Here is a 12,464-nt window from a genome sequence, read left to right on the forward strand (position 1 = left end):
CCGTCTAAAAAAATTTGGCATGTCTCTCAACCCCAGAAAGGGCATCACACACTCTCAGGGGGTGCATGCACCCCAGGTTAAGCACCACTGGCCTTGAGTCTCTCTTCTTCAGCACCGGGGTAGATCCTGAGGAGCTGTGTGGGGCTCACAATCTGGTCTCTCTCACAAACAGCAGTTTGGCTCGTAAGAGATATTGCTTTACCCACCTGGTCTCTCAGGTGATTTTAATGGCTGCTTGCACTGGGGTGAGACATGGATTTTCATAAATTCATTGAGTCATCTAGTCTGACCTCATTTTGTGTCAGGACTTACATTTTTGAACTCCTTCCCCTAGGTTACGATAATAAAACAGCCCCAAGGAAGGACATTATGGAGCCAAGAGAGGTCCAAAAGAAGGAAAACTGGGGGAGGGTGCCTCAGAGCCCCCCCATGTTGAGCTGGGGCAGTCAGAAGGCAGCTGCCCTAACGTACTTCAATGGAGTGGACAAAAACAGCTCAAATGCTCAGTAGGTCTAGTTTTGTAACTTTGCTAAGAGGCCTTGTGTTTGAATGGTAGCAATGGATTATTTTAGTGCCTTCAGGAGCCAGCCAACCAGACGCCTGTTTATAAAAATGCATTTCCTTTTCCACATTTATTTTTCTTAAACTAAACAAATGCAGCCAGATTTAATTACCACTGCAGCTGGACTACAAGCAATTCAAAGATATTTCTTTTTAATGCTGTCTGCTGCCAGCAGAGAACAATCTTCAAAACACAAAGCAAAAGGAGCAAAGACCTTCACAAAAGCTTCCTTTCTTTGCAGCATGAACTACCCAAACTGAAGAGAACGTTAAAAAGTAACCCCCTGAGCAGGCCTAGGTTTTATAGCAGCATTTTAAGTTTCCTAAACAGAATGGGCAAGAGACAAGGGATTATTTTTCATGTGTGCTACATGGGTGCTTATTATTCCGACAGAACAAGGCTTTTTCAGTTAGCTGGTCACTGTCATACCCTAATCTATCATGGATTGACAGACAAGGGAAAACAATGGTATCACTTTGCTGGTACATTATCTTGCACATTTTTCATTTTTGCATCATAATGTGAAGCACTAAACCCTCCATGCGGGAGGAGGAAAAACTAGCACTCCATCTCTGGGCCTGAGCCTATCGATTCCAGTAAAGTCAGCTGGAGTTGGGGTTGCCTGGCACCTTGCAGAATTGGGACCCACCTCCGCTCATGAATGGACAACTTCTTTGGAGCGCTCCATCGAGCAGGAGAAGTAAGCAGCGGCTTTGGGACAACATAAGCCATTGGGTAGACTGTGTGCATTAGCTATGATGCAGAAAGTCAGGAGGAGCTGCTGCTCACACCCACATCACTTCTGCCTGGCTTTTTGGCTAAAGTATGGGCCTTTCATATCCACCAAGTCCTACAAACAGCAGAGAGGGAAAGCTACATCCCAGGCCTGATGGGGGACACTCTACCCATCTGAAGTTTCTATGAACCGATGAAGGATTTGCCTTTAGTGGAGCGGCAGCTAAAAGATGGGAACTTGGAGGAGGACTGGGACTAGAGAGAGCTGAAATGAATTTCTGCCTCAGTTCCTGTGTGACCCCCAGCAAGTCACAATCTCTTTCCACGACAGCTCCCCATCTAAAATGGAGCTAATGGTATTTGGGTGCTGAGACATTTGCGATGCAGAATATCAACAGCACAAACCTCACCTACACAGCTGGCCTTCAAAATACGCTGTAAAAATTCTCCCTTTCCTTCGGTCTCATTAAAGATGCTGCTCGTCGTGCACTTATATGGAGAGAAAATATCTCCTCAGCCTCATTGCATAGCAGATCCAGTATAGCTAGCAATCCAACCCAATGTATATAACTTGGCAGCAGGACCCATAGGTTACAGAGTTTGGAAGGAGGCGACTAAAGTTGAATACAAGATGGGGAGGGGGAAAATAAATCAGCTATTTCCCATAGAGTATGCAATAAATGTTTCAGAATGGAAGCTACAAAGCTGAGGAGAAGAAGAAAAGAAAGTATTCTAGGCCTGCTTGTTTACTGAGTAGTAATGTATTTTGCCTACAGCAAACAAACAGCAATGCAAGAGCAATGAAGAACAGCAAGTAAAATTGGATTGTAGCTTTTAGATTGTGACAAATAGGCCTCCCCAACAAGTTTTGCTCATTAATTGGGAATTTATTTTAGTAATTCATCTAGAATTGTTTTTGCTAAAGCTACAGCATGTTCTGTTCCTCAAGTCGGTAACGCTATATGCTTCCGTTTAAAAAAATTGCTGAAAAAAACTGACAGCCTCCAATTGTCTGTCGGCTTTATTGTCGCAGGGGACAAAGTGTTCCTGGGCTCCCCAGACGGTGCACGCAGAGAGGCACTCATAAAAGAAAACTAAATTCAAAAGGGAGCCATGCATTTTTATCAGCAACGAAGGGTCCTGTGGCACCGTATAGACTAACAGAAAAGTTTTGAGCATGAGCTTTCGTGAGCACAGACTCACTTCATCAGATGCTGGTCTTGGAAATCTGCAGGGCCAGGTATAAATAAGCCAGAGCAAGGGTGGGGATAACAAGGTTAGCTCAGTCAGCAAGGGTGAGGCTTACTACCAGCAGTTGATCTGGAAGCGTGAACACCAAGGGAGGGGAAGCTGCTTCTTTATTTAGCCAGCCATTCGCAGTCTTTGTTTAAGCCTGAGCTGTCGGCATCGAATTTGCAGATGAATTGTAGCTCAGAAATTTCTCTTTGGAGTCTGGTCCTGAAATGTCTTTGCTGTAGGATAGCTACTTTTAAGTCTGCTACTGTGTGGCCTGGGAGATTGAAGTGCTCTCCTACGGGTTTTTGTATATTGCCATTTCTGATATCTGATTTGTGTGCGTTTATTCTTTTACATAACCCGTAGGAGAGCACTTCAATCTCCCAGGCCACACAGTAGCAGACTTAAAAGTAGCTATCCTACTGCAAAGCAATTTCAGGACCAGACTCCAAAGAGAAATTTCTGAGCTACAATTCATCTGCAAATTCGATGCCGTCAGCTCAGGCTTAAACAAAGACTGTGAATGGCTGGCTAAATACAGAAGCAGCGTCCCCTCCCTTGGGGTTCACACCTCCAGATCAACTGCTGGTAGTAAGCCTCACCCTTGCTGACTGAGCTAACCTTGTGATCCCCACCCTTGCTCTGGCTTATTTATACCTGGCCCTGCAGATTTCCAAGACCAGCATCTGACGAAGTGAGTCTGTGCTCACGAAAGCTCATGCTCAAAACTTTTCTGTTAGTCTATAAGGTGCCACAGGACCCTTCATTGCTGTTACAGATCCACACTAACACGGCTACCCCTCCGATACTTGACATGCATTTTTATAACGCTGATCCATCATTCCTGCCTGAGTGGTAAGTATGGAGCGCGTTTGAATCAAACGTGCGCGCTCTAGAGCTTGGTTCTGCAGGGGGCAGAGTGACTAACTCCATATGCAATGGATGGATATGAAAGGCCCTGCTGACACCAGGCAATTCACAGCCTTGGTTTGCTTCAGCCAGCAGGGCTGACAGCCACCTTGGGGCAAAGTGGGTGGGAGAAAAAGTCGGGGCCTTGGGCAGAAGGGGTGGGGCCCAGGCCAATCAGCCCTAAGCGCCGCCCAGCCCACGGTGCACCCTCCTTAAAGCCGCATGCAGCGCAGTGCTCTGGTGGCAATTCAAAGGGGCCCCAAACTAGGGACTTGTCACGAGGGCCCGTTACCGGGAAAGAGCCAGTGGATGTGCCCTGGAACTCAAACATCTCAAAACAGTTCTGGCTCCTTTCGCTCCCCAGCAGTGGGATCATAGGGCAATCAGATGTGCCCTGCACATGCCCACACGTGTGCATACTCACCCAGGCAGAGATCTAGCTGGGTACTCCAGAGCTTAAAGAATAGGGAAAAAAATTCACATTTGGGGTGGGGTGTTCCAGTGGTCAATGTCTTAGACGCACTCACTCCTGGAATCATGCAAATGGGATTTCTCTCTCTCCAGCTCAAGCCAACCACTCCACATAGACAAACCAATCCTCTGCCAACGCCAGGAGCAAGACAGCTGCTTTCGGGCAGGGTCCAGTGGGTTATTTAACTGTATGTCCCCAGGAGCCCCATCCTAGGACTCACCCAACAGGGGTGAGACATGGAATTTGTGGGCGGGGTCAGGAGCGGTTTGTGAGGGTATGTCTGCTTAGCTCCACACACAGCTTTTAGCGACCCAGACTCAGCACAGCTGTGTGGCTAAGAGTCCGTCAGTGTAAACACTGTCGCGACTTTTGTCGAAAAAGCCCTTCCGCCTGCTGGTTGGTTTGTGGGCAGAAGACAAAGGTCTCCACTCATACTTACCATGGCAAACCTTCTGCTGTTTGGAGGTTGGGGGCGGGGGGCACCCGGTTGACATCCAGTGAACAGCCTTCCAATGGAGGGCAAGAAGGGCGGTTAACCTGGGACCTGGCACTTCTAAAATGCCTGGGGCTCCTGGCTGCTACTACTGCAGCTCCAGGCGGTCTAAACTGCCACTGCTACACTGCACATGGCATGCTCTGGGTGCCTCTGATTGTCTGGCCCGTCTGCTGCCCAAGGCCCCTCCCTTCCAGAAGCACAGAACTGCCCCCTTCCCCATTGTCCAGGGGGTCCAGCAAGTCTCTTGGCTCCACTGCCTGAACGACAAAAGCTCTGTTGCTCAATTGCCAGAGTAGACAAAGCCTAAGTTGATATCCCAGGAGGAAATGAAAAATCCCAGCATGGGGTTGACAGCTGAGGCCTGCGGCAATCTCGTTACTGTCTCCCAAGCTACATCTACACGTGAAGCCTACATCGAAGTAGCTTATTTCAATGAATAACGTCTACACGTCCTCCAGGGCTGGCAACGTCGACGTTCAACATCGACGTTGCGCAGCACCACATCGAAATAGGCGCTGCGAGGGAACGTCTACACGCCAAAGTAGCACACATCGAAATAAGGGTGCCAGGCACAGCTGCAGACAGGGTCACAGGACGGTCTCAACAGCAAGCCACTCCCTTAAAGGGCCCCTCCGAGACACAGTTGCACTAAACAACACAAGATCCACAGAGCCGACAACTGGTTGCAGACCCTGTGCATGCAGCATGGATCCCCAGCTGCCGCAGCAGCAGCCAGAAGCCCTGGGCTAAGGGCTGCTGCACATGGTGACCATAGAGCCCCGCAGGGGCTGGAGAGAGAGCGTCTCTCAACCCCTCAGCTGATGGCCACCATGGCGGACCCCGCTATTTTGATGTTGCGGGATGCGGATCATCTACACGTGCCCTACTTCGACGTTCAACTTCAAAGTAGGGCGCTATTCCCATCCCCTCATGGGGTTAGCGGCTTCGACGTCTTGCTGCCTAACGTCGAAATAGCGCCCAACACGTGTAGCCATGACGGGCGCTATTTTGAAGTTAGTGCCGCTACTTCGAAGTAGTGTGCACGTGTAGACACGGCTCCACTCAGCACTCTAGCAGCTTTCCCGCCCCGCGAGTACCTCTGCCACAGGAAGAAGAAGCTAAGTGATTTTCAGGGCACAGAAAAACCTCTCATGGCTGTGACTGCCTGGCCATCTCACCCACCTGCTGCAAGGACAGCTATAAAATCGCTCTCGTTCCACTCTTTGTTACCCCCTTTTACTCACATCTGATCCTATCTTTCCTTCGGGAACATCCCAAAAATTCTCCCCCCCCAGCCAGCACAGCCCCTTTGCCACTTTCCCAGCAAACACAGCCATCCTTCGCAGAGGCAGCGTTCCCACCCAGTCACCAACAAAGGACTGCTAGTGGCACTGCCAGCTCCCAAACAGGGAGAGAACAAGGGAAGGCTGGAAAGGAGCCCACCTGCCAATCTGCAGCCCAGCTTCTCTCAGGAGTGAGATTCCAGCAGCCAAGTGGACGGCAATGAAGTGGTATCACACAGCTGTAAGAAAACCGCATCCAAGTCCCTACTCCACCAGTTGCACTTGCATAATGGAAAGTGGCTTGCACACAACAACCCCAGAGAACAGTATTTTATAATAGCAATAGATTTTACTGGCAAATCTATCAAGGCAAATTACAAAGAGAGACAGACTTTGCTATTCTGGGTCCTGGGACTTCTAGGATTTAGATTCATGAAGAATGAGAACATTGCCAGAAATTTTCAGACAGACATTCAATGGTCTGACTTGACTGAATACACTCCCCATAGCCCAGGCAGCATTCTTGGTTTCATTTAGGGCAGGTTCCTAAATTCTATATAAATCTGTTGGCTCAGTTTTCTAGCTAGAGATGAAAGAAAAAAATATCCAGGAGGACCATCCAGAGAAAAAAGCATGCAGCTGCATCTGCAAACTCCAAACCTGGTCCTTTATCAAGCCAAGACCTAACCTTTTTCTTTTGACTTACCCCTTGCAGTCCCAGTGAGAAGACAAATGCCCTGGATCCCAGATTAGCACAATCACAAGTGGAGCATTAATCTCAGAGGTGAACATTGAGCTGAACTGGGGTGTTGCAACTATCTCCCTTGAAGCTGGGGTGTAAAGGGCTGACTACCAGTGAGAAGGAGCTAGTGGCAGGATGACAATTCTGTTTGGCAGCAGCTTTTGAAGTTGGTTATCATGCCACATGGGAACAACTACAAAAGCTTTTGCAAGTTTCTGGGGACTTGGAGTCACAGCTGAATGCCCACTTTTAGACTGGGGAGGGGGCTCCCATTCATTCTGCAGACTAAGGCACTGCCTGGAATGTAGCCAACCCAGGTTCAAATCCTTCCTCTGCCTCATTCAGGTGAGGGTTTCTCTATCTGGATCAGGCAGGGTGGGCACTTGAACTGCGTCTCTCACATCCCAGGTCACTGCCCTAATCAAACAGGCTACAGAAGGTGAAATCTCAGACTTGGAAACAAAAAACAAACCCTTCCCCATGAAATCTCCAGGGAGAGTTTCCAACCAGCTGTAGCCACCTGTTATTTGTACTAAAGAAGGACCTGTAAGATTCATAGGGGCACACTGTCAGTATAACATCCTTGAGAGCTCAATTCAGCTCCCCTTATGCTCTTCCCACAAAAACATGGCTCCACTGCTGGGGGGAGAGGGTGTCACTGAAGAGGCACTTTCTCTGCACTAATTAGGCCTCAACTGGAGTACCATGTCCAGTTCTGGGTGTCACATTTCAGGAAAGATGGGGACAAATTGGAGAAGGTCCAGAGAAGAGGAACAAAAATGATTAAAGGTCTAGAGAACATGAGCTATGAGAGAAGACTGAAAGAACTGGGTGTGTTTAGTCTGGAAAAGATAAGAAGATTGAGGGAGGATGTGTAACAGCATTTTAGATACTTAAAATGTTGTTGTTATCAAGGAGGAGGGAGAAAAAATTTTCTCCGTGACCGCTGAGGACAGGACAAGGAGCAAAGGAGAATTAGGCTGGACGTTAGCGAAAAACTTCCTAACTGCCATGGTGGTTAAGCACTGGAATAAATTGCCTAGGGAGGTTGTGGAATCTCCATCACTGGAGATATTTAAGAGCAAGTTAGACACACACCTACCAGGGATGGCCTAGATCAGGGGTCAGCAACCCACAGCAAAAAAGGTGCCAAGAGTGGCATTTCAGGTGGGAGCTCAGCCACACTCCTCCCTCATGCAGCCAGGAGCTTGCTCAAAGCCATGCTGCCTGAGGTGGAACAAAAGACCAGCTGAACAGTAAAGTTCTGCATCTTCATTTATTAATGAAGCTGCTGTAAGTAGGACTATTAGTGACTTTAAAAAGTATCACCATCTCTCAAACTGTATGTAGAGGTCAAAAGGTCAAATTCCGGCACTCCGCCTCAGAAAGATTGCTGACCCCTGGTCTAGATGGTGCTTGGTCCTGCCCTCCTGAAGTTCCTTCCAGTTCTAGTATTCTATGACAAGAACATAAGGGCGTCCTAGAAAATAGTGATTCAAGGCTTTAGCAGATTCAGACCAGGTCACTGAACCAGAGCCTCGCTGGCCTCCCTGCCAATCTGAGAAACTTCAGGACGAGGCAAATTGGTGGAAACTATAGCAAAGGGCAAACTTGTCAGAACATTGGTTAACATAATTTATTGGGGAAAAGTCAACACGACTTCTGTAAAGGGAAATCATGCCTCACTAATCTATTAGAATCTTTGATGGGTTCAACAAGCATGTGGAAGTGGCGGGGAGGGGTGCCCAGTGTATATAGTGTTCTTAGATTTCCAAAAAGCTTTTGACAAGCTCTCTCACGAAAGGCTCTTAAGCAAAGTAAGATCTCAGGTGATGAGATAGAAGGTCCTCTCATGGACTGGTATCTGGTTAAAATATAGAAAATAAAGGATAGGAATAAATGGTCAGTTCTCCAGATGGAGAGAGGTAACTGGTAGGGTTCCCAGGGGTCCATACTGGAACCAATCCTATTCAATATATTTATAAATGATCTTGAGAAAAAAGTAAAGAGAGTGCGGTGGCACCATTGGTAGATAATACAAAACTGCTCTAGATAGTTAAGTTCAAAACAGACTGTGAAGAGCTCCTCAAGGACCTCACAAAACTAGGTGACTCAGGTGTTGACAAATGCAAAGTAATGCGCACTGGAAAACAAATTCCAGCTATACATGCAAAATATTGGTATTAAATGATTAGCTGTTACCAGTCAAAAGAGATCTTGGACTCATTGTGGATATTTCTCTGAAAACATCCACTTAATGCGCAGGCTGCCAGAGAGCACATATTGCGTGTCAGTATGTGCTCTCCAACAGAGGGAGCTGGCAGGTTAGCTGGGGGAGGGGGAGTGCCATGACTGCTCCCTCCCTCCAGCTTCCCCTCAGGCTCGGGGAAGTGGGTGGGAGACTGCCCCAGCTGCTCCGTCCCAGCCGCTTCCCTGAGGCTTGGGAAAGGGGGTGGGCCCCCCCCCCCCCCCCGTATGTGACCATGGGAGATATGGTCACCCTAGGGATAGAGAATAAGACAGACAACATCTAATTGCCACTCTAGAAATCCATGGTATGCCCACTTCTTGAATACTGTGCACAGGTGAGGTTGCTTCATCTCAAAAAAAGATACCTTACCACTGGGAAAAGTTCAGAGAAGGGCAACAAAAATTATTAGGGGTGTGGAACAGATGCCATTTGAGGAGAGCTTAAGAAGACTGGGACTTTTCAGCTTGGAAAAAAAGAGATGATTAAGAGGGAATATAACAGACTTCTTTAAAATCATGACTAGAGCAGAAAAAGCGATCAAAGAAGAATTAGTTACTCCTTCTCACAACACGAGAACGAGTCACCAAGTGAAATTAATACGCAGCTGGTTTAAAACTGACAAGAGGAAATACTTCTTCGCACAGTCACCCTGGGGAACTCCCTGCCAGAAGATGTTGTGAAGTCCAAGGCTATAATAAGTTTCCAAACAGAGCTAGATAAAGTAATGGAAGATAGATCCATAAGTGGCTATTAGACAGGCTGGAAGGGATGGAGTCCTCTGTTTGCCACAAGCTGGGAACGGGTGATGGGATGGATCTCTCAGGGATCACCTGTTCTGTTCATTCCGTCGGGGACATCTAGCATTGGCCACTGTCAGAAGGATACTGAGCTAGATGGACCTTTGCTCTGACCCAGTATAGGTGTTCATCTGTTCTTATACAGTAAGAAAGCCACAGTTAGCTTCAGCCTTACCTCCTACTCTTGCATTGTACGCGATGCCCACTATACAATTCGAGTTGTTTGCTTTAGCTGCCACTTGTCCAGCACAGCGGGTACCATGTCTGCAAAGAGAAGTTACGGTCAGGCTGGGCTTCCATGCAAATAACTGACAGCAGAGTCAGACATGGGGTGGATCAAGCACATGTATGTACTGTGACACCCAGCATTACAAAACTACTGCTAACAACCACATTGCTGCTTCGGCTCTTTGCAAGGGCCTAGCCCATCATTTCTCCCTAGGATTCTACAGTGTGTGGCACAGCTCCAGCTTTGCCATGGTTGGGGGCAGGGCACCCTGTGCTCCTAGGTGGTCAGGGCTTGCCTCAGAAGCTCACTGTGACCCTCAGCCTAGCATCTCTCCTTTTCGGGAGGCAAGGGTCACAGCCTACTGAGCCATCTTCATCAAAAGCCAGTCAATGGGTACAGTGTAAGAATCCTCCTCAGTCCCAGTCTTTCCTCTCAGTGTCTCTGTAGTGGTGTGGGGAGGGTTGGGGGGAACCCAGGCCTGCCCTCTATTCTGGGTTCCAGCCCAGAGACCCTAATGGCAGCAGTAGCAACAGGCAGTTCTTCCTCCACTCCAGAGCTGTAGCCCTTCCCTGGGCCATTCCCCAAACAGACCCTCCCTGCACCTTCCTCCGGGTGCCTAACCCCACTCATCTGCCCAGCTCTTCTACAGAATGCCACCTTACTCCCAGCTCCTCACATGCCACCATCCCAGAAGGGGAGCCTTTTAAATTAGTCCCAGCAGGTTCTTTATGGTCTGCTGGCATTCTGATTAGCCTGTCTCTTTTAATTGCTTCTAGCAAGTCCTTATTTGGCTCAGTGTCTTATAGCATCTGCCTGACTTAATTGGCTCTAGTCCACTCCTGATTGCGGTGGAGCAGGTCTTGCTCTGTCACTCAGGAAACAGAAAACTAGTCATCCAGTGGCCAGTATATTCACCTTTTAACAGAATACTGCAGCCAACTGGTTTGGGTCTGTCACAAGTGATGTCATAATGCTCCACCCCTAACATCCCAATTCCTCAGGTGAGCTCCTAAATACAGACTTAAGGCTCCCGCAGCAGAAGTAAACTGATTGGAGTGGACAGAAGTTTTTTATTCAAACACAATAATGGCCAGAAGAATAGAGGAAATGAGTAGCCAGGCTAACTGCTTTCTTGTATTATTTCCTTTTCAAACGTGCCACCACAAGGAAGTCCCACTTTAACTTCGGGTCAAAAAGTGCGACGTTGTGACATCTAAGCCATTCAGTTAGAAAAGTGCTTAGAGGCTTGGCATTCTGAAGGGAATTCACAGAAGGTGACCTTTAAAAGCAGCTCTTTGTTCGTCCTTTCAGACTAAAGGGCACATTTCCAATCAGCTCTTCAAGGGTTCCACCACACAGCTCCTGGTAGCAGCAGAAGTCACATGAGCAGTAAACCCTGAACGTCAAGGTGAATGTTCACCCCCTCGCTGTTCACAAATTGGTCTTTAGAAGATACCCCGTTTGAGGCCCATTGTGCACAGGGCAGAGAGCGGCTCATTAGCCTGAAATGGTAGAGCTGTTCATTTTGTAAAGACATTTTGGGACATAGGGCATGAGAAGTCCGTTGGCATTGCATTCATCTGATCGATTGAAAACATGCTTGGTAACTGGTGTTTACCACTCGAGGGGGGCTATGCTGTATGTGCACATTAGCAACTATTAGGACAAACTAAGTAATGGGTTCTGGAGAAGAAGTGGGAGAGAGAGTTCAGCTGACAGAGCAGTGATTTTATTGGTGCTCTGGCCTCACCACAATACTGGTCACTAGCCTCCTGCAGAACTGGATTTAGAAAAAAGGTGAGCAAATGATCAAAGGTGTGGAAAAAACAAACACTCGGGCCACGTCTACGCTACGGGGGAGGGAATTGATTTATGTGAGATTTACATGAATTATGTAGCTAGAGATGACATATCTTAAATCCATTTTTCTGGCCATCCCCACAGCGGGAGGTCAATGGGAAAAACTCTCCCCTCAACGTCCCTTATTCTGCACGACTGAGAAGAGTACCAGGGTCGACGGTGGAGCCCTGATCATTCGATTTAGTGCAGCCTCCCTAGGCACGCTAAATTGGACCCCAGAAGTTTGACTGCCACCGGGCTGATCTCCTGCTTAGTGTGGATATACCCTCTGATAAAGAGAGATTAGAAAGACTGGGATGGTTTCTCTCGGAAAAGGGACTAATAAGAGGGGACTTGAGAGAAGTATATACAATAATGAATGGTTCAGAGAAGACAAGCTTCTGTTCTACTGGTTTTTGTGTTTTGAGAAAGGGGGCAAATCAATACACAGACAGCAAATTCAAAAGTGATAAAAAGAAATGCTTTTTCAACCAACTCATAATTAGATGGTAACACTCATTGCTACAGGAAGTTGCTGAGGCCAAGAAACTGCAGGATTCAGAAGAGGGTTGGATAATTACTTAGCTATCAAGACTTTCCAGACTCTTCCTAATTAACAATAAGGATTTTAGAAGCGATATTAAATCCCATGCTGCAGGGTCCAAGCAAACCTCATTAGAGATCAGAGTGCAGGGGCAGATTATCCAAAATCTACTTGAGAGTTCTTGGGCACAACAGGGCTGGTCACAGTTAAAGACAGGGTCACTGAACCAGATGGCCCATGGGCCCGATCCAGTCTGGCACATCCTGTGGTCTTAGGACATGGGCAAGGAAGGACAATGTGTTATTACCTGAAGACTGTGGGTGACATTAAACCGATCTCTACATGTCACACGCCTTACCCCCTTGAAGA

At 47.7% G+C, this 12,464-nt stretch overlaps 1 protein-coding gene across 1 annotated transcript in view; it reads right to left on the reverse strand.

Moving 5' to 3' along the window:
* Positions 1 to 12,464, reverse strand: part of PCSK6 (proprotein convertase subtilisin/kexin type 6) — a 119,153-nt gene that overhangs the window by 72,393 nt on the left and 34,296 nt on the right. Inside the window, exon 6 of the mRNA XM_075006445.1 lies at positions 9,659 to 9,747. Coding sequence (XP_074862546.1) covers positions 9,659 to 9,747 — 89 coding nt within the window. The remainder of the gene's footprint in view (positions 1 to 9,658; positions 9,748 to 12,464) is intronic.

Source organism: Carettochelys insculpta, chromosome 12 (assembly GCF_033958435.1).
Source record: "Carettochelys insculpta isolate YL-2023 chromosome 12, ASM3395843v1, whole genome shotgun sequence".
NCBI lineage: Eukaryota > Metazoa > Chordata > Testudines > Carettochelyidae > Carettochelys > Carettochelys insculpta.